The following is a 19,972-nucleotide window of genomic DNA, read 5'->3' as shown; positions in this document are numbered from 1 at the left end:
AAAAGACTTAATATCATTATAATCTCAGAGGATCTCAAAATAATAGTATCTCAATATATTGTCAGTACTTTGAGAAAATTTCTTATTTTGTGATAGTATGTCATTATTTTTATGTCATTTTGAGAACATCTCTCCATTATTGAGATAATCATTAACTCATTATTCTGATACTAAAATATTATTTTCAAGATATTTATGTTAATATTCTGAGAAACTTTCTAATTTCAAGAACCAGATTATTATTATTATTATAAGAAACATTATATCACATTATCATCACTTGCAGACACGGGCACCAGCCACTGCATCTGTTCTGTAATGTGTCTGTTTATTCTGCTATTGGTGAACATTTTAACCATGAATGGCATCCAATTGTTCTTGACTGTTCTAGAAGTATTTGGCAACACATACAGCATAGTGTCACTGAACATGTGAGTGACATTTAGTTGTGGCCAGTATGTGTAAATGTAAACTGGCATATATACTTACAGGATTTTTTTTTAATATTATTGCAACACGGATATTCCTTAACAAAATCATTAAAGTTTGGTTTCAAGCTTGTATGTTATACATATACAAAGACAGAGCTATTGCTAGTGTACACTGAATCTGTAACTGTCATATTTTGGCAGAAACAGCTGTTGGATTCTAACTTAGTTTGTTCTGGAATTGGTTTGCACAGCTTCTTTCAACACTAAGCAAAAACTGTTCTACTCTGCAGAACACATCACTTCTGCCTAAAAGACACAGGTGATTTCACATGTGGCTGGTTAGGCCTCTTTACCAGTCTGTGTGAACAATGTACATACTTGCTTAATTAGAATAAGTGAAAACACTTGTGTATGTGTGCAAGACTTTAAAACTTGTGTTGATGAGGATGAAGCTCCCTTACATTTATCTGTTTACAAAGTGCAATTAAAAGAGTCATTGGCAGAGGGCACCACTGATGAATAGACAACAATGACAAAGAGAAGAAAACTTAAATGTTCTTTAATCACACAAACTTATTGAACACCGAATTAATTTGAAAATGACCAAATACACATGATTGCTGTCAATACTAGTGCTCAAAAAGATTTTATTATTAGTGGAGAGCAAATTCTTAACTGTCTTAACTTTTTTTTCCCCTCACAAACTTGAGAAGTCCTCCCCGCTCATGAGGTTCAGACAGATGTTCTCATTAAGCCTTGGTGGTCCCAGCCGTCTGTGATGTCTGACTCTGTTGTAGTTGTTGGATCTTCATGTTCATTACTTCAATCACAGCTGCAAGACAGAACACAGAGTGTACAGTAAAAAGCGATCTTATATGTTCTGAGCTAAAAACATGAAGTTATTGTTGACTGTCTTTGAAATACTGTCATTAAATGAAACACTTTAAACTCCAACTTCTTAATTTACATTTCTACTTTTAGTTTTTAGTTACAGGGTCAAATATACATATATACAATGAAATTATAGGGCCAAAACAAATGTACCACTGTCTAAATACTTATGTATTTTACAGGACACAAATCCCTACAGCTACAATTGTTAAAAAAGTAATGATAATTAGATGATAATGAATAAATAATGATAATTAAATAAAGTAGAGGGAAGAGAGACACCGGTGAAGAATATAGTTGGGCTTACCTTGTTTCATGGCATGTTTTTCCTGAAGAGCTGGCTGAATTTTCTCTATCTGCTTGGTGAGGAAGTCTATTTTGCGTTTGAAGAATGCCTTTGAGTCTTCCACATGCTACAGAGGCAGACAAATATAAAATGTAAATAATCTCCTACATCGTTCTATATATTATTAAGTAAATCATCTTTCAAATACAAATATATTTGCCTTTTCAACATAGTATCCCGTGCCCACATCCACTAAAACATTTTCCACGTCATTTAATGATCCAGGTACGTACATCTGAGAAGAAAAACTGTCAAGGACGAGTGTTTATATCTCCAAGAGACACATAACTTCTTTTTAAAGCGCATCACACAAAACAACAAAACATGAAATGCTGGTTGCTGCACATAAAGTAAGGATACTGAGCTGGTAAGTGGCACAAGCAGTTCCTTTCCTGTATGAGAGAGGGAGGAGGAGAAAAATTAACAGATCTCAGCCTCAGCTGCAAATTTACACATGTAGCAATTTCATAAATAGGACACAACACACCTTAGAAGACATAATGCAGTTTTCCCACATAGTTTTGTGCAAAATAATAAGGTAGATAGATACACTCAGCCCTTTGAGAGTAACAATTTTGCATTGCTGACGATAAAATCTCAAGATGGAAAACAATGTACATCGTGTCAACATCTAGAAGGGGGTAGTTTTAATTATCATATCAAATGATGACCTTTTTTAGTGGCTCGGTGGGACACAAAGTCATTAAAGCGTTTACTTACCTTTATTGTTTTGGTTCAAGACGTTCAAACTATCTTTTGCTTCAACATACTTGGTCTGGACAACTTTGAGCTGACCTATTGAAGACGTCAAGAACTCAATCTCCTGCAAAGCATTTAAATGTACTCAGGTCAGAGACAATCCACGGCATTTAAATCACACCTGTCAGCTGTCTGATTACAACAAGAATCTAGCCGTTGACTCTAACGCACTGATTTACCTTAAAAAATATCCAAATGTTCAAATGTAACAATTTGCAATATATTTTTTAATTGTTGCTGCAATGCATGAAGCTAAGAGAGACAGATAATACAAACATGTTGAACACCGGGTGACTGGCTAAGCAAGTACCGTTAGCATCACATGTGCTAGCTAGCTACACCTCCTCTTGTTTTCATCCTGATTATCGCCTTCACAAAGTATCAAAGCACACAGTCACAACTCAAATATACTATACCGATTACTCAAACCTGATCTAGCTGTGTTTTCAGTCCCTCTAACTGAGGCAGGGAGAGGTCTGTGAGGTTCACCGCCATGTTGGTAGCGCAATGCAAATGATCCTTAATAATTGTGGTTCCGGGTGATAAAGATGAGGTTGTCATTAGCATAGACATTGTAAAGAGTAGACGCCGCATTTCCTGCTGGGACACGAGAAATGCGGCCGCCATCTTGAACCGGTCATTCTACCGTAAACTACCACAGCAGCAACATGCCCGAGCACTGTGCGGCGTATTGCTGTACAAATCGGCGGACTATTGAAAACAGGGCTCGGGGGATTACTATTCACAAGTAAGATTGAACATTATTATTATCGGTTGTACTTTGTGAATAGAATATTACTGTGCTGTGTTTATGTCCAGCAGCAAAATCAGACAACAGAACATCTGACTGTAGAATAGTTTGCAAACTAGCTTACTCACAATTTCAGCAGCTTTGGTTCATTATCAACGTCAAAATAGGAGTTTTGTTGAAGAAAGGTTCTAAGACATTTGAAGGAAGAAAATAGGAAGAAGAAGTAAATAGGAATAACGGGAAATAAGAAGATAGGATATAGAAAAATAGGAAGAAGAAGGTAGAAAATAAGCTTGACTTCCTTTGTAAAATGTTCCTCCCAAATTTCCCGTTTTCATTTTGAAGGTTTAAGGTCAGATTGTCCGACTCAGAGATGGTGTGTGGTGATGGGGATTTGAGGGAAAATTTAAAAAAAATTAAAAAACATCTGCCCTGTTCTATCAAAATCTCCCTGCTTAAAATGTTCACTGCAAAGCACGGATGAATCACTTGCAGGGAATCTTTCCCTCCTCAAAGCCACTTCGCACTTCTTCCTAATGTCTTCGTCTTTGGGAAACCTTCAAAATGAAAACGGGCAAATTTGGGAGGAACGTTTTACAAAGGAAGTCAAGATTTTTTTCTACCTTCTTCTTTCTATTTTTCTATATCCCATCTTCCTATTTCCTTCTTCTTCCTGTTTTCTTCCTTCAAATGTCTTAGAACCTTTCTTCAACAAAACTCCTATTTTGACGTTGATAATGAACCAAAGCTGCTGAAATTGTGAGTAAGCTAGTTTGCAAACTATTCTACAGTCAGATGTTCTGTTGTCTGATTTTGCTGCTGGACATAAACACAGCACAGTAATATTCTATTCACAAAGTACAACCGATAATAATAATGTTCAATCTTACTTGTGAATAGTAATCCCCCGAGCCCTGTTTTCAATAGTCCGCCGATTTGTACAGCAATACGCCGCACAGTGCTCAGGCATATTGCTGCTGTGGTAGTTTACGGTAGAATGACCGGTCCAAGATGGCGGCCGCATTTCTCGTGCCCCAGCAGCCAATGCGGCGTCTACTCTGTATTATGTCTATGGTCAGCGCCAATAGGCAGTAGCGTTCGATGCGGCACATCGCCCCCCAGTGGACAAAATGCGAGATGCATCAGTGCTTCACCCGACGCCTGTTCAGCGTCTTTAACCTCGTCATCCTTTCATTTTTTAACAACAATGTGCTGAGACTGTTGGTGGAAGTTTAATGGTTTAAAAAAATCAGCTTGAATGTATGTCAGTCATGTGAAATAGACATACATGCATAAAGGTCATATATGGCAGTTTTAGTCTCACAATAGCAAGATATTAAACAAATTGTTGTGTGCTCATAATGAATTAAACTTTTGTTTTTGAAATGCATCATTATCACCAAAAATCACATCAAAATATCAACGTTATTGAATGGCCTTAACTTTACTGTTTCATCTGATTATCATATTACATATACTATACTTTCCTGACTTGCTGCTACTAATCTCACCACAGTCCTTTAGTTGAGATGATTTGGCACTGTATGTGTGCTGTTATTACCTTGTATTTTAAGGTGAATTTAATTGCTCTTCAATTATTAGTATTTAATCTCTTATTAATTTTAGTTCACAATACCATACTTTATTTTTCAATTTCAGTTTCAAGTTTAGGTAACACAAAGTCCATTTCACATTCAGTTGCATTATTATGGAGGAATAATATACTATATAGACAAATGTATTTGCACGGGGACTTTTTTTCGGAGATTGGACTCAGTGCCTTACTTCCAGTGAAGGGAAATCTTAATGTTTCAGCATACCAAGACATTTTGGACAATGTTATGCTTCCAACTTTGTGGCAACAGTTTGGGGAAAGCCCTTTTCTGTTCCAGCATGACTGTGCCCCAGTGCACAAAGCAAAGTCCATAAAGACAGATATAAAGTTGGATGAGTTTGGTGTGGAAGAACTTGATTGGCCCACACAGAGCCCTGACCTCAGCCCCATCAAACACCTTTGGGATGAACTGGAACAGACACTGTGAGCCAGGCCTTTTGGTCCAACATCAGTGTCTGAACTCACAAATGCTCTATTGCATGAATGGGCAAAAATTCCACCAGAAACAGAATGGAAGCTGATATAGCTGCAAAGGCTGGGGGATCAACTTCTTATCAGTGTATACGTATTTAGAATGGATGTTGTGGCCAGGAGTACCAATACATTAGTCTATATAGTACATATGAGAGTGAAAGTTATTGTGGTCATGTTAAATGTATTTATCAAACCTTTATTCCATGTTAATTTTCATATATATTCCCTACATACAGTTGAAACATTAAATTATTTTCTAATAGTGATATTGGTATCCCTGATATTCCTGTTTTTATGTTTCAGAGTTCTTGTTTCTGGCCTGCTCATCCAAATTGGCTGAAAGTATCCTACAATTACAACTGGAATACTGATTTCAGTTTGCATGTATTACTCAAATACAAGATATAAAGCCACAAAAAGAATGAGCTTTTCATCAAACTATATGCAGGTTTAAAAAAAAAAATGTGTGAAAATTCTTAACATCCATGAAGAAATATAATCAAAGCTTTAAGATACAATTGAGAATACATCTTATGGCATTGTATGTATATTGGAATTGTAAAAGCAACATCCAGATGTTGTATAAGATCTAATTGGTTTGCACAGAAAATTAATTTGTTCACAAACTTCACATTTTCCTTATTAATGTAAATACCATAAATATGACTGGTTACAAAGTCATTTCCACAATGCTGACACCAAGTGTTTGTGACAACATTTATTCAAAAATTGTTGTTCAATCAACATATTAAAAAGTCCACTCAGAAACTTAAAACAAATTATCAGGATATTTAAAATCGTTCGAACTATAGTTAGTACTATAGGTTTAAAAAGAAAAGTATTGATTTAAATAAAGGAAACTTTAATCTTGCAAAAACAAGGATTAAATTCAAGTTAAAGTCATGTCTTCCAGCGTGTGAGCTGAAAGTATAACACTTAGAGTACAGATTGTTTACGTCTTCTTTTTAGAAGACCTTTGGCTTATCGGACCACCTACTGCAGGTGAACTGGTAATCCATAGACCACAGGTGCAGCTCCGATGAGGTGTTTCAGGTGTGTGGCCTGACGTGATGAGCCCATATAATCCAGGAGGGGAGCGCCAGACCCAGCAGAAAACCAGGACTCTAGCAACGCTTTAGTGAAGCGATCAATATCCCGATCCGTCACATCCCACAGGTTTCCCAAAACAAAGGGGCTGAGGAGGTAAGTAAAATAACAAAACAAAACACAAATAGTCATGACACAGACACCACAGGATAATGACTATTCACTGAAATTTTAGCTAGTCCTTATGATACATGTGATATAATAAACATTGATAGAAATTGTTCTCTTAATACGGTTTCCACAGAAAGACAGATTGGTGGCAGCTGCCATATTTTACATGAACTGGTAAATCCACCAGAGACCCAACAATTCTAACCATTTTTATTTAAATCGCATTTACTTTCATTTTATCTATACATTACTGACTGAACCTTAAAGACAGATGTCTCACCATCCTGCTATGAGGTAGTTGAGGATGATGCCTTGTCCTTCTTGATCCCCACGCACTGCCAGAGCGGCACTGCTGCAACCAAAGAGCAGAGAGGCCGCCCTCATCTGACGCCTTAGGACTGCCTGGCTGTCCAGGAAACGTGCGCCTGCTCCGTGACCCACGTAACTAAAGCAACCCGAGGTAAGAAAGACAAGGACAGGGAGTAATTGAAATGATCAAATCAAAAGGGAACCTTATATAAAAATATGACTGAATTGAATTAAATTAAAAAAAAAAAAAAACAGACAAAGTTTTTGTTCAATTTACTGTTTTAGAAGATTGAGGAAACCAGCAAATACACCCACCCCAGAAGCTTCAACCTGTGTGTTTTCTCCTTAAAGAATTTTTTAAATGATGTTATCAAAATAGTTACCGGTTGACTGATAATTTTAAAAACCCACAGGATTTTCTTACCTTTAATGCATTACAAACTTAACTGCTACACATTTTATTCTATAACATTTGAATTAACTTATTTTCAACTTGTAGAAAATCTGTGAACGGTAGCTATCATTTCATCTTTCATCATCATAAGATCATCCAAACTCACATGTAGAGATCCTTGGTCGCGACAGCTTCTTCCAGCTGACCGGAGTCGGGAGCAGCTCCACACACACCCCCCCAGTCCAGTTTACTTTAATAAGAATAGTGATGTAGCAGACGAGAAGATAACAGACTGGTGACGGAACAACGTACAGACAAATCAAATGCTTCTCTGTTAACAGTCATGAGTGTCGGTCTCACCTGCTGAACCACTCCTTGAATCGGTCTTGGGAGTTTCCTAAATTGGCATCAGGGTCCAGCACATAAAATACCTGCTTTGTATCCACACCTTGCTTCAGAATGGACTGAGAGTCAGTCTATAAGGGAAAGTTTAAATAATGTCCGTAAGCACCACTGGACTTAACTGTCAGAGAGTAAATTCTGCTCATAATGTGAAGGAGCTTAATCTCACCTCTTTCTGAATGCTCAGTCCAATCAGTGAGTGCAGAGAAGGCATCCGGCTGACAGAGCGAGATCTTAAGATGGAGATGCTCTCCCATGGCAGCTTCTGAAGATACTGCAAAGGAACCAGGACAGAAGACAATACATTTTAGCATTAATCTACACTCAAAGCTACTTAACAGTCCTTTGGAGGTATTATTTTCTCTTAACAAATCAGACTACACTGCAGTTGAGTTGTATGAGTACTTAATCACAGATGTGAAAACCACTTAAACCAACCTTGTCCAGGATGAGAACAACGTGACTGTGGGGCTCGAGTCTTTCAGTGAGCCGGGACACAGCTGTGTGGAGAAGCTGGTCACACTCCGTGTCCCACTGTGGTGAAACTCCCAGAGCAAATTGTTTAAGGTCCTCTTGGGAGAGCACAGGAGAGGCGGACAGCACAGCCTGAAACACAAGTCACAGGTCTTAGTGGTTGTTGCTTTTTCTGTTCCCTTTTCAGCAGCTTTAGAGACCAAGACAGAACAGAATGTCAGATGTTGATGCCACAAGGTAAATGCAGTGAAACGTGTAAATAAATAAATAAATACACACATTCAACATTTCCTCACTGACTGTCACTCCCTTGGCACACAAGGACTTGCAAAGGTGTTTGGTCTGTTTGGAGAGCTCAGGATCCAGAGAAGGGGGTAGAAGAAAACTCCTCCAGCATCCCAGCAATCCCTCCATCTCCTTTAACAGTCGCTGAAAGAATGAGATTGAGAATGAGAGTGCCATTTCTTAGTAAAAACTTCAAAAGGAGTCTGCACCCTGCATTCCACACGTCTGAACGGAGGTGTATAACTTTAAGTGAGTAATAGTCATTGTGAAGCTGTGCCTTCATTCTTCACCACTTACCTCAACTCGAGAGTCGAGTGCCCTGCGGCCCTCCCACCACTTGGCTTTCTCAGACACGCAGCTCACAACCTTCTGTTCCACCTGAATACTATCCATCTCCTGCACCAGCCAACTAATGGGGTGCTGCGACACAGAGGGACAAAGAGTGTGAGCGTGGCAAGATTTTACAGTGATGAATGTGTCCTTATTGCCAAAGCCACAAGCATTTACAATCCAGTTGTGTGAATTTAGATAGTGGCTACCACTGTCTGTAATTTACTGTCCTCACCTGCTGTTTAGATGTGGGGATGTGAACCGTGACCGGGGTGGATCCTCTATCAAGACGTGACAGTAGGATGCTGTCACCCATCTCCCCGGGTTTTACACCAAACACAGACATCACACACACTGTCACCCCTGATCAGGACAATAATCAAATAATCTGAATTAATTAGCTGATGGATGAGACAAGAAAGTGAACAATCTCTGAATTGGGCCAAAGTCAGTGCAGTTGCAGTAGCAAACAAAATGACATACTAAACATCTGACAAATCAAAACTGGTTTTAAGATCAAACTGACCTAATCACCAGTTTCAAAGACATCCCAGTTCCTCTCATAATGCATTACTGAGATGTGCAAACCATATTTCAATGGAATCAAACATGAAAATGTACACATCTTCCCTGAGATCAAGATAGTCTTGAATAATTCACCTTGGGGAAGGTGCTGAATATGCTGGATAAACTCTTGACAGTGGCTGCTGGGGAAAGTCGAGGAGTCCAGAGTAGAGAAGGAGAAGATGCTCTCCAACTGCGACAGCATCTGTTCGGTAGAGTTCTTGGACTTGTCTGAACTGAGCTCATCCAGACTCAGAGCATCCATCTTGTCTGCTAGTTCACTGGCCTCCTTTCTACGCTTTCTGTTAAGAAAGACACGTAAAAGCAACCACAGTGAATATCCCCATTGCAGGACCAATAAAGGATTATCTTATCAATATTCCACAATATATGAACACAGTTTGTAATGCTGTCAATTTAAAAAAAGAAAGAAAAGAAAAACACTGTCAAGAGATCATTTATAATATCTTGTTTTTGAGAAATGTATCTTGATAGAAAGAGTGAGAGATGGAAAATCTGACTCACTGAAACACTGCACAAACAACACATAGTGTATGCTTACTTGAGACAACTGGCTAAATGCCTGAGGGTCCGATGGCGACTTGTGATGCCCAAAGACTGGACATGCAGCATTGCTGTAGTTGTGGGATCCTGCTGCCCCATGGTCAAAGCCAGAAGAGCACAGACTGTGTTGTAGATGGTAGGGGATGGGAAGTGCTTAAGGGCCAACCAGGCTGAGCGGAGTAACGACTGAACATCTTCCCTAGAGAGACTGTCTGAATAGAAAAAAAAAGGAGAAATTACACAAACTAGTGGATAAGGAGCTTTTTTTTAAATTTTTTTAAAGACACTTTAGGTATTGTCGCCCTAATACATTATAAAAAGCTACACGACTACTTCACAATATCGTAACATGAGGTTTAGGATCAATTCCTGCTTTAAAAAGGTCATTAGATTTTCTTGCACAGCATTCCAGAAATGTCCCTTTTGTAACAATACTGGTATCACAGACAAGATACGAGATTGTTAAAAGATACACTTTACCGTAACGACAGGGTATCATTGCAGACCAAGTGTGACTGCATCGGTGTTAAGCCTCACCTGGCCTGGTACCTGAATGAGTAAGGTGGGTTTGTGAACCCTCTCTCAGATGACCTCTGTTCCTCAGCTCAGCCAGGTCGTCTCTCTCCAAATCACAGCACATATCTCTCCGCAGCACCTCAAAATCTATGTCTGGAGGGAGTCAGGAAGGTGATTAGGGCTCTGGCCTTTAGTCAAATGCTGTTAGACTAGACTGTGTGTGTGTGTGTGTGTAAATGTATTACGTGCCAAAACTTATCAAATAAAACAATAAGAAAGTTATAAATAGTTAAATTTCAGACTGAAACATCATCCTTGAGACCAAGCTGATGCTCACAGCCTTGAATTGGTTGATTCTGCAGCCAATCAAACACAGCTGCACTCCTGTTGGCTAGTTTTACTGCTTCTGCTGGTTTTTGTCCCATGTGCTCCTGTCTTTCTTTATTGGCCAGTTTTAATAACTACCCCATACCAAGTTACTAAACATGTCCAAGCAACTTCACATTTGTTACAGCACTTCCTCTGGTCCTCAGTAATGAACATGTAAAGTGTGAAGTCAATTGGTTGAGGGGACTGCTCGTATACTGTGATGATTATTGCTATTATTAACTGTATTGTCATTACTTAGCATTCAACACATCTTACAGAATCACTGGTTTGGTTATAGTGTACAATAGCAAGCTTCAATACATAATATGGTTTGATTTATAGTATAAACTAAACTTAGAATTGAATTATAGTAACTTAAGGTAACTAAATGCCAGGAAAGTATAAGAAGAATGCATTTTCTAATTAATGTAAAGTATCACCATGTGCGCAAAATACACACCAATATCTTCACTTGGAGCAGGATTGCCTTCAGTCTCAGTGTCTGATGTCCTAAGCTGCTCAATGCTTATGTCCAGAACTTCGGTGGTTTCTTCCTCAATGGTTCTCATTTTGTCTGGCTCCTCCACTGAATCTGCCTCGAGCCTGGACAGCTCCCTTCTAGGTCTTCCTCTCCTTGTCAAGGCAGGCTGGCACACCAAAGTCTCGTCATCCTCAGAGGAGGTGGCTGGGGGCAATACAGTGCTCTTCTTAGCCTTGGTCTGCCTCTTGGGTGGGACCTTCTTCATGGGCGGATCAGAGGCTGTTTTACTGTTCTGGGCAGCTCTTCTTGCAGTAGTTCGCTTTTGACGGACATCTGTTTTATCTTTGGGCTCTGTCTGGGTACTGACTTCTGTGTCACTCTCATCGCTAAACTCCACCTGTATTGGCATGTTAAAAAGATATTTTTCATAAAGACTAAGAAAAAGGCTGGATTGTTTTTGGTTTGTTTTGAAACAAAAAAAAAATGAAAAACTTTATTCTGATCAGATGCCTACCTTGAATCGGGATTTCTTTGTTCGTCTGGGGGCAGCAGGTACAGGCCGGGCTTTGTCTTGAGCTGGTGACAACTCTTCATACACATGAAACTGTAGCTTAGAAGCTGTTCTCGGTGCTTTCTGCACTGAGGCAGGTGCTTTCACCTTCTGAACAGGAGTACAGGCCAAAGTAGGGACCACTGTGTTGAAGTCAAAACAGCCAAGGTCCCTATCAGAAGGTTTTGATTTAACCATCACTGGTGTCATGGGAACCAGACCCTTTGCTTTGGTTGAAGAGCTCGTCACATGAATCTTGGGCTTAACAAGCTTGTCCTTCTTTGTCTCCTTTGTATTGATGGGAATATCTGGGTTTTTCGTGGACTCTTTAGGCTTTTTGGTCCAGGATGTAGGAGGCACATTTTTCTGTTCTGATTTCAGCTCTTTTTCTATTTTTGATGGCTTCCAAGTCCAAGCATCTGAGAAGAGCTCCTCTGGGGTGCAGTCTTTTTTGGCAGCCAAAGTAACCAATGACACTATGGCTTTGGTTACCATTAGACCTGCTCTCACAGGTCTTAGCACAGGGGAGAGTGTAGAATCAACAAATGCTAGGCCAGCCTCCAACACTTTTGATATATTATAGACCTTGCTATGCCTTGGTTCCAGCCCAGACAGCGCCATGCAAAGGTACACACGGCCCACCACATCCTGCATCAGGGCGGGTTTAGAGAAGACTTTTGCAGGGCCACAGGGAGGGAACAGCTCAGCCAATTTTGCCCCAAGTTTGACAGAAACACTCTTACAACGAGCTAATGTTGCCCACTGAAGTTTCAAACTGACTCTGGCTTCACTGGGATCCAGCTGGAGAACCAGATCAGCCTGTGTAGCTGCCCAGCGAGCAGTGGCATGGCCCAGGTAGGGCTCAGAGCAGCAGGGGCACTGGCAGTTAGAGTCATGAGCAAGGGAGGAGAGCCAGCGGCGAGGCCGGGATTTGAGAGGCGGGGAGCTGGCCAAATCCCTCACTACAGGTTCTTTGGCAATCCACCTACTGCTCAGGATGCTCTTAAAATCATCCTCTGTAGTAGGAAGAGGAGACTGAGATTTCTTCACTGGACGACCTTTCCTGGGTTTGATTTTCACTTCTGTCTTATGTGCTTGATCAGAAAAATCTGAGGAAGGGAAATGAAATGTTTAGAAGCTCAAGAAAACTGACACACTGTCTAATGCATTACCTTAGACAACAGTCATACACACATAAAACTATTGAATCAATGCTGATCGTTATTTGAAGTGGTGGAGACGTGCATTTAACATACCTGTGCAAAACTCCAGAAGGTGTCTGACTTTGTCTAAATCAATTCCACTTTCCTCTCTCTCCCCCTGCATAAGCTCCAACTCAGCTTTCATCACCAGCAGCTCAGCACATCTAAGACAAATGTAAAAAAATTAATAAAGAAAGACTCAGCTGCACCAGGAGTCTGTAATGTTACAACATTATAACATGTTACTGTGTTCTAGGGCTATTACAAGTTCAGTTTAAACACAGTATGTAATTTCTACCACTAGAGGTCTCTCAATCAAAACAATGACAATAAAACATGTAGTATGATGACAAAGTAAAGTAACATTGGATTATGTTAGTTGTTGTCTTCATCGGTAAACAACACTTAGCCTTTACAACAGTTAAAAGTTTAGCATCACACACCACAGGAAACAATATGTAAGCATAAAAACCTGATACTATTAGTGTACAAATTATCTTTTGGCCCTGCTTCATGATTTACCGCACTATTATGTACATACTGGTTTGGGGCTTGCAGCTTGATGGCCAGTTTGAGAGCTTCCAGGCACTGGAGCCTGGCATCATTGATGGCCCCACAGCTGCTCCTCACAGCGACCATCTTCATAGAGCAGTTTAATAGCTCTGAGAGCAGCTGCCATTTCAGCATCAAGTTATCTCCTGCTCAGAGACCAGGGGACATAGGAGGAGGATCAACATGGCAGGCGGCACTTAAGAATGAGCCATTAACAAAAAGTATTACAGCTTTTCTCAGCATTGTAAGCTCACGACTGTGAACAAACATACCTTGGTCGATGAAGCGGACATCTGAACCGCTACTGTTAGTCCCATATAGGCCCTTTCCCACTAAAGTGACCAGGAGGCTGCAGAGAAGCTTCAGACTTTCATACAGGGCAGTTTCTGGGCTGTTCATACCTGAGACACACAACCAATCATTAGTTTCACATTCTCACTTTGAAACAGGAAAGGTTATATTAAGTGTAGAAAGTGTTCTTTTTTTTTTTTTTAAGCTAACCATGCTGTGTGATACAGCGTCGCTGGGCTTGTGGCAGTGCAGTCGTGTCCAAACTCAGATAGGAGCTGCAGGTCTGAAGGGTCCGAGCACGCAGTAGATACCAGCTCTTTGACTGCCTCTGCTCATTCACTTCTTTAAGCACTTCACACAGATAAGGCAACCCAAGATCCACCTGGCATGCAGTCGAACAGAAAAAGGGAAGTGTGATTTTAACGGGGGGGACACCCATTGCAGCAAACCCCTCCCAAAAGACAAAATATGAGAAATACTGCTAAGCATGACATGTTACCTACCTGCCCTGTGCTGTAGCAGTACTGAGCTTTTAAGAGAATGGCCAGCATAGAGAGAGAAGATGGTCCCTCAGAAGTGGAAACTGCAGTGAGGAACTTTTCTGCTTGTTCAAGCTGGGCCTAAAAATAAGGCACAATGAACGCAACGTCAACAAGGTGAGATACAGCACATGACGTAAGATATAGTAAGTTTGCTAAAAAATAACTACTGCAAAACTGTATTACCAAAGCTAGCTCAGGTGTGCCAATATCCAGGAGGATACTGGCTGACTGACAGAGGGAGCTGGCACATCTGTGGGCATCAGCAAGTTGCCGTGAAAGTCCTATCACAAGTTGGTGTGCTTCCAAAGCCTTCAGAGGCTACATGACAGAATGAGGAGATTTTAGTACACAGATACTGTAATTACCAATGTGAACACTAACAACCTGATCCCAGGATGCATGTGAAAACCTATCTCACAGAATTTGGTTAGACATAATGCACATCTCTAATTCCTATAATTCTTCATGAAGTATATAGGTGAAACTAAAAATAACCAACAGAGACCCTCCAGAATGGCTTTGACCACAGTTGATGTTGTTACCTTTCCCATGAGTTTGAAGAGAGCCGCCAGCACAGCGATAGAGCCACAGGTCTGTTTAGGGTTCCTGACAGAAGGCAGGACTTGACTTTGCAGAAGAGTGGACCACTCTTCCAGGGCTCTTTCCAAAGGCTTGCACAACTCTTAAAAGCAAAAACAAACAAAAAAACAAAACTGTGTAGTAATCTCTCACAGAGACAGCAAGTGATGAACAATGATCTAGTTTTAATTAGAACCACCAAAAGTACTTGGCAGAAATGAAACAGATCATCACATGGTATAATATGTAACCATCATACATCATAGAGGTGTCTACAGTAAGGTGACTGCTGATATGGAAAAAGGGGTTCTCACTGTTCTCTTCAGCCAGGTTGAAATGCAAGCCTTCATAGACCAGGATGCTGTCTTGTGTCTTCTGCTTGTCTTCATAATCAAAATCATTGGTTCCTATGGAATTGGCCACACACTGTGTCTGTTCACGCAACTCCCTCTGTTTTTTGTCCCTTTCAATGGCCTGGCAAGAAATACAAATTAATCAATCACAAGTCAACAGACATCATTTCAGATTGTTAAATGTCCGTTAAAAGTCCAATATCACTTCTTACAGTAGTTCTAACAAAATTTTCAAGTCCATGAATATTACCATGCTGTTATTCATTTCACTCATTGTCATTTTATGCCAGAAAATGAAATTCTAAACGCTGACACTTTCATTACAATAATATTAATGAAACTAAATGAACAAAACTATGCACATGTGAAAGCCCGACAGATTACACAGAGCTCACCTCTTGAAGATTCTTCTCAAGAGTGCAGATATAGTTCCAAAGTAAAGCATGGGCTTTGTCATCCTTCAGCCTATCAGCATTCTCTGAAGTCACTGGTTGTTCTTCAAGCAGCCGTAAAGCTTCATGGGTAAAATCAGCTGCTGTGCTGTGTGGTTACAAATGAACATTATGAACACAGAGACAGTACGCTGTTGCCCATGTTGGTCCAAGGGGGCTCCTGAACAGCACAGCAAAACAGTGTACTGTGTCCAAGGGTCTCTGCTCATTAGAAATGATGATTCAAATGAAAGCTCCTACCAGTCAGTCTGTTCACTGAAATCCTGGTAACACACAACTTGAGCCATCTCACAGAGGTAGACAGCACGCAGATGGGTGTGAGAGCTCTCCTCGTGGCAGATGTCCAGCAGATCACAAAGAGTGTTGTAACGCTCCTGGGCAGTGTCCCCCGCCACTTCCTTATAGGCACGTAGCTCTTCCTCCAAAAGGCAAAGCATTACTTGCTCATCAGGGGCGTCGGGACCAAAACCATCACGTAATGTCCTGTTCCACGACAGGAGCGGACAAGTCAACAGCTGTAAGTTTCCTTTCCACTGAGATCCTAATGCGTCCTCTGAGAACTTAAATATTGTCACAAACCAGAAAAAAGTCCCTTCATTAGAATTTGTCTTTACCTGAGACGAATGTCCTCCTCAGAGTTGCGGGCTGCGTCAGTCTTTGTTTTCACCCACAGAGAGACTGGTTCAGCCATATGGGTGGTGATGTTGTCTCCCAGAGCCTTCAGCCAAAGAATCACCCAGTCCAGTGCTCGCTCCAGTTGCCCGGCACGACGTGAAGTCTGCACAGCCAGCATGAAGGGCCGGCTCAACTAAACAGTTAAAACACATGACAATAATACAGTTGACAAATAAATAATAAGACACAACCTATTTAAAATCTTTCGCATGCCAAACCCCAAGCTCATGATTTATTTGAATTCATTTAGACTGAGACATAGCAATGCATAATCAAAACACACTTAAAGAGCTTACCCTATCAACAGAGAGTGAGACAGGGCAAGACTTGCATAGATCCCTGCAGAGGATCTCAACTAGCGTGAAGGCCTGGTCATAGAGACGCCGATTGTACAATCCACAAGCCAAGTTGCTCACAGCAATCACTGCCAGACACGTAGTAATCATATAATGAAAAAACAAAAAAACACAAAACGCCACAACAACAGAACACTGCAGTTTAAGTAAGCATTTTAGCAACACTCAAGTGCCTCGACAACATTAATAATACAGACTGTAGCTACCTGCTTTGACGTGAAGGTTGTCACTCGACAGTTTATGTAGTTCAGTCATCATCAGCCCAGCTGTGGCCTGGCAGTACAGCAGCACCCTGTCCAGTGTGTCACTGCTCTCAAGCTAAAAACAAACAAGCAAAAAATAAAAATCACAATCAGCACTGGAACATAAATCAGTTAGAACTGTTGCAAAACGCTGAACTTGTGTGTTTTATCCACCTTATTTTCAGTCCTGTCACTACTAGCATTATCCCGAGTGATTGTATGTTACATAAGCAGCCTCACCTGTGATGCAAGCATGCTCTCATAAGCAAATATGAATCCTTGGTAAATACTGAAGCAAAGGGCCTGTTGCAGTCTGCTGCCCTCAGCCTGGCAGATCGAATTCTGTACGAAAAGCAAGGCACAGATTAGCAATCTGTACAAATTCTCTTCAAGAAAATTAATCAAACCTCTAAATGCCTGTTGATGGCAACTGCAAAAGAAAAAAAAAATCCAACAATACAATTTCATTTTACAGAATGAATTTTCATGATTTTTAACCCCGAACACACACAAAGTAAATTTGTGGTCAGTAACTACACTTGCCTTCTTTAATATCTTTAATATCTGTTCCTGGTGTTCCTCAAGAAAAGAAAACCAAGCCAGGAGCACAGGTCCACTTAACTCCTTGCTGTGGCCACTTTCAACAGCCCACACAACCAGTCTGCAACCTTCAAGAACTGCATGAGCTTCTCTGTCCCGCAGGTCAGCCGAAAGAGACCTCAAGATCCTGGCACACTCTGTCAAAGCCTGGCCAATCTCTCTTCCAGCCTTCATTGCAGAATGAATTTTTATTGCCAATTTGCTGAGCGCTACGGGTGTACAATGACAGTCAGCACGGTCTCTGACCTTCCTCTCAAATTCATTCACAAAGCTGGAGGCCAGATCATAGTGGCTGGCTTTACAAAGCACTTTCACTATAATCAGCACCATTTCAGAAAACACACATAAACGTGATGTCTCAACAGACTGTTTGGACCCGTCCTCTTTATAGCCTTGAACACCAGTCCAGCATCTGCTGAAAAGCATGTGCATTTCCTGGACAAGGAAATCAGCTTCGTCCTCTGTTTTCACTTCACAGCTACTTTCAAATTCAGTGATGGCATCCTCTGCGTATATGGGAGATTTGGAGATAGAAGGAATTGCACCTTCTGTGTCCAACAACAGGAGGAAGCTCAGAGCTTTCATCTGGCATTGGAGTTTGTCACAGGGATTCATGATTTTCCGGTCTTTGGTGGCTGATAGTCCATTCCAGAGCACTGAGAAGCAGCTCCGCACAAGAATATAGTAGTCTTCGTCCTATGGACCATAAAACAGTGGCAACCTTGTTAATGACAACACTGAAAGCAACCAAGCATTATAAGGAGGGGAGGGGGTTGGAGGGCATGGAGTATAGAACTAATATATAAAATCATACATACCTGTTGTGCTGGGTTAAGCCTGCTGTAAAGCAACCCAGCTATTTGGCTGCCTAGACTGTGAGCTTCAAGAGAGGTTAGCTTCTTGACAATATGGAAAATGATCTTTTCCATGTACAGAGGACTGCTCTGAGCAACAAGTGCTGCAGAATTATCATAGCCATGTAGGGAAAGTTCCACCAGCTGTACCAAGTGACGGACATGGTCAAAGTCAGGGGATCCAACACCAAGTTGATGGTTACAGGCTCTGATGACCCTGTCACACAGTGTGCGGGCCTGCAGGCTTGGTCGACTCTTCACGTAACTCTGCAAAATGTCAAATAAATAAATGAGTAAAGAAAGAAAGAAAGAAAGAAAGAAAGACTATTTCCCTGCAGTGCCCAACACACTTAACTTGTGTAACTTCAAGCACATCCACAACATATCATTCATAAAGGATTAGTAATAAACAGGAGTTACATAACAAACTTTTCAAGATGAGATTAATAGGTAACTGTACAGCAGTTAGGTCTGGTTAACATTAATGTCCTTCAAAACAGCGTTTTTCAGTTCCTGTGATGACGCTGACCTCTAGTTCCTGAAGTAAAAGCTCAGTCTCTTTCACAGAAGCAGTCCGCTTGATGTACTCTTCCACTTTCAAACATTTCATGTTGATAGCTGTAGAAAAGACATCAGTTAAGCGAATTTCATCTTCATCTCAAACGTCGAAAAAGCGAGTAATTAAAGTTGGCTAACGTCAGCGACAACATGACGTTGTTCCACTAACGTTAACGTTTGCTAACTTAACCGAGAGTGAAACGTGACTTACTTCGAGCAGTGGGCCTTTGTAGCAACACGTTTACTTACAGGAGATAAAAAACAGACTTGCTACCCATAATAACAACTTTGTAAGAGCACGGCAGCTGCAAAACTCGCAAAAGTTAAAAGATTCAAATCCTCAACAATCATGGAAACAGTACACCCGCGCACTGTTTTTGAAAGGTATTTGCTAACCAATCCAAGAGCACATCCGCTTTTACCCGGAAACACAAAGGCTGTTGGGTATTGTAGTATTACTTTAATGTCCAACCACGTAGATGAAAAGACTTTGTCAAACCTTTAAAAAAAGAAATAAATGTTCTGAATTTGTATTTGATCCAACTATTGCTACACAAAATACCTCCCTGAAATATTATATGTGACTTGAACAGGTTTCAAAGAGGAACTGTGCCCTGCTAAACCAAGCTTAATAATGTGGAATCAATTTTAAATAGACTCTTTTGGTTGATTGTTAAAAACATTTATATCTACTGCGATTAACTACTGCAAAGCAACAGAACATGAAAAGGTCCTTGAAAAAATTGCCTTTTATGGTCACTGTAAATCCCAACTAGACAATGACAACCACTGGCACGGGATCGTAAATAAATTAATTAATTAATAATCAAAAACTGTGAGTAGTGACTAAGAAACATTCTGTTTGGAACACATCCACTTGAGGGAACAGTCCACAATTGTCCACTCAGCCAATTAAGCGATGTTTAAATGCTCAAGTTGAAACATCAAGTCCTCAAGCCAAAGGGGTTGAATGTTCAAAGAATATTATTAAAA

General features: G+C 40.5%; 2 protein-coding genes across 3 annotated transcripts; both read right to left on the bottom strand.

Annotated features, from left to right (window-relative positions):
- Positions 1–974: 974 nt before the first annotated feature.
- pfdn5 (prefoldin 5) lies at positions 975–3,076 on the bottom strand. Its single transcript, XM_046383947.1, has 6 exons — positions 2,857–3,076; positions 2,389–2,491; positions 2,029–2,060; positions 1,829–1,903; positions 1,630–1,735; positions 975–1,263 (listed from the first exon to the last, which is right to left on the bottom strand). The coding sequence occupies exons 1-6, from the start codon at positions 3,052–3,054 to the stop codon at positions 1,181–1,183; spliced, it is 597 nt and encodes a 198-aa protein (XP_046239903.1). The 5' UTR covers positions 3,055–3,076; the 3' UTR covers positions 975–1,180.
- A 3,032-nt stretch (positions 3,077–6,108) lies between these two features.
- espl1 (extra spindle pole bodies like 1, separase) lies at positions 6,109–19,388 on the bottom strand. Of its 2 annotated transcripts, none has more exons than XM_046383945.1 (32): positions 19,191–19,388; positions 18,951–19,039; positions 18,386–18,688; positions 17,511–18,263; positions 17,208–17,309; positions 16,932–17,043; positions 16,666–16,793; positions 16,309–16,502; positions 15,935–16,177; positions 15,638–15,782; positions 15,204–15,363; positions 14,853–14,992; positions 14,494–14,628; positions 14,272–14,388; positions 13,979–14,150; positions 13,750–13,878; positions 13,467–13,623; positions 12,980–13,089; positions 11,688–12,832; positions 11,153–11,570; positions 10,345–10,476; positions 9,806–10,019; positions 9,340–9,545; positions 8,915–9,042; positions 8,647–8,769; positions 8,344–8,493; positions 8,029–8,196; positions 7,760–7,864; positions 7,549–7,664; positions 7,355–7,438; positions 6,766–6,930; positions 6,109–6,462 (listed from the first exon to the last, which is right to left on the bottom strand). In XM_046383945.1, exons 2-32 carry the CDS (start codon positions 19,029–19,031, stop codon positions 6,261–6,263), a joined length of 6,537 nt encoding a protein of 2,178 aa, XP_046239901.1. In that variant the 5' UTR covers positions 19,032–19,039; positions 19,191–19,388; the 3' UTR covers positions 6,109–6,260. The 2 variants fall into 2 exon arrangements, with proteins under 2 accessions (XP_046239901.1, XP_046239902.1); XM_046383946.1 differs by having other exon boundaries at positions 10,357–10,476.
- Positions 19,389–19,972: the final 584 nt, after the last annotated feature.

This window comes from Scatophagus argus, chromosome 3 (genome assembly GCF_020382885.2).
Source record: "Scatophagus argus isolate fScaArg1 chromosome 3, fScaArg1.pri, whole genome shotgun sequence".
Taxonomy (NCBI): Eukaryota; Metazoa; Chordata; class Actinopteri; family Scatophagidae; genus Scatophagus; species Scatophagus argus.
This window is presented reverse-complemented; position numbering and strand designations above follow the sequence as displayed.

Coding starts and splice junctions, on each gene's coding strand:
- espl1 (XM_046383945.1), bottom strand. CDS start 19,031: ATGAAATGTTTGAAAGTGGAAGAGTACATCAAGCGGACTGCTTCTGTG. Junction 16,178..16,308: donor GAGGAGGACATTCGTCTCAG/GTAAAGACAAAT, acceptor GTCGTGGAACAG/GACATTACGTGATGGTTTTG. Junction 10,020..10,344: donor TCATTCAGGTACCAGGCCAG/GTGAGGCTTAAC, acceptor TTTTCTATTCAG/ACAGTCTCTCTAGGGAAGAT.
- pfdn5 (XM_046383947.1), bottom strand. CDS start 3,054: ATGGCGGCCGCATTTCTCGTGTCCCAGCAGGAAATGCGGCGTCTACTC. Junction 2,061..2,388: donor CTTGAACCAAAACAATAAAG/GTAAGTAAACGC, acceptor TCTCTCATACAG/GAAAGGAACTGCTTGTGCCA. Junction 1,904..2,028: donor TTGTGCCACTTACCAGCTCA/GTATCCTTACTT, acceptor TTTTCTTCTCAG/ATGTACGTACCTGGATCATT.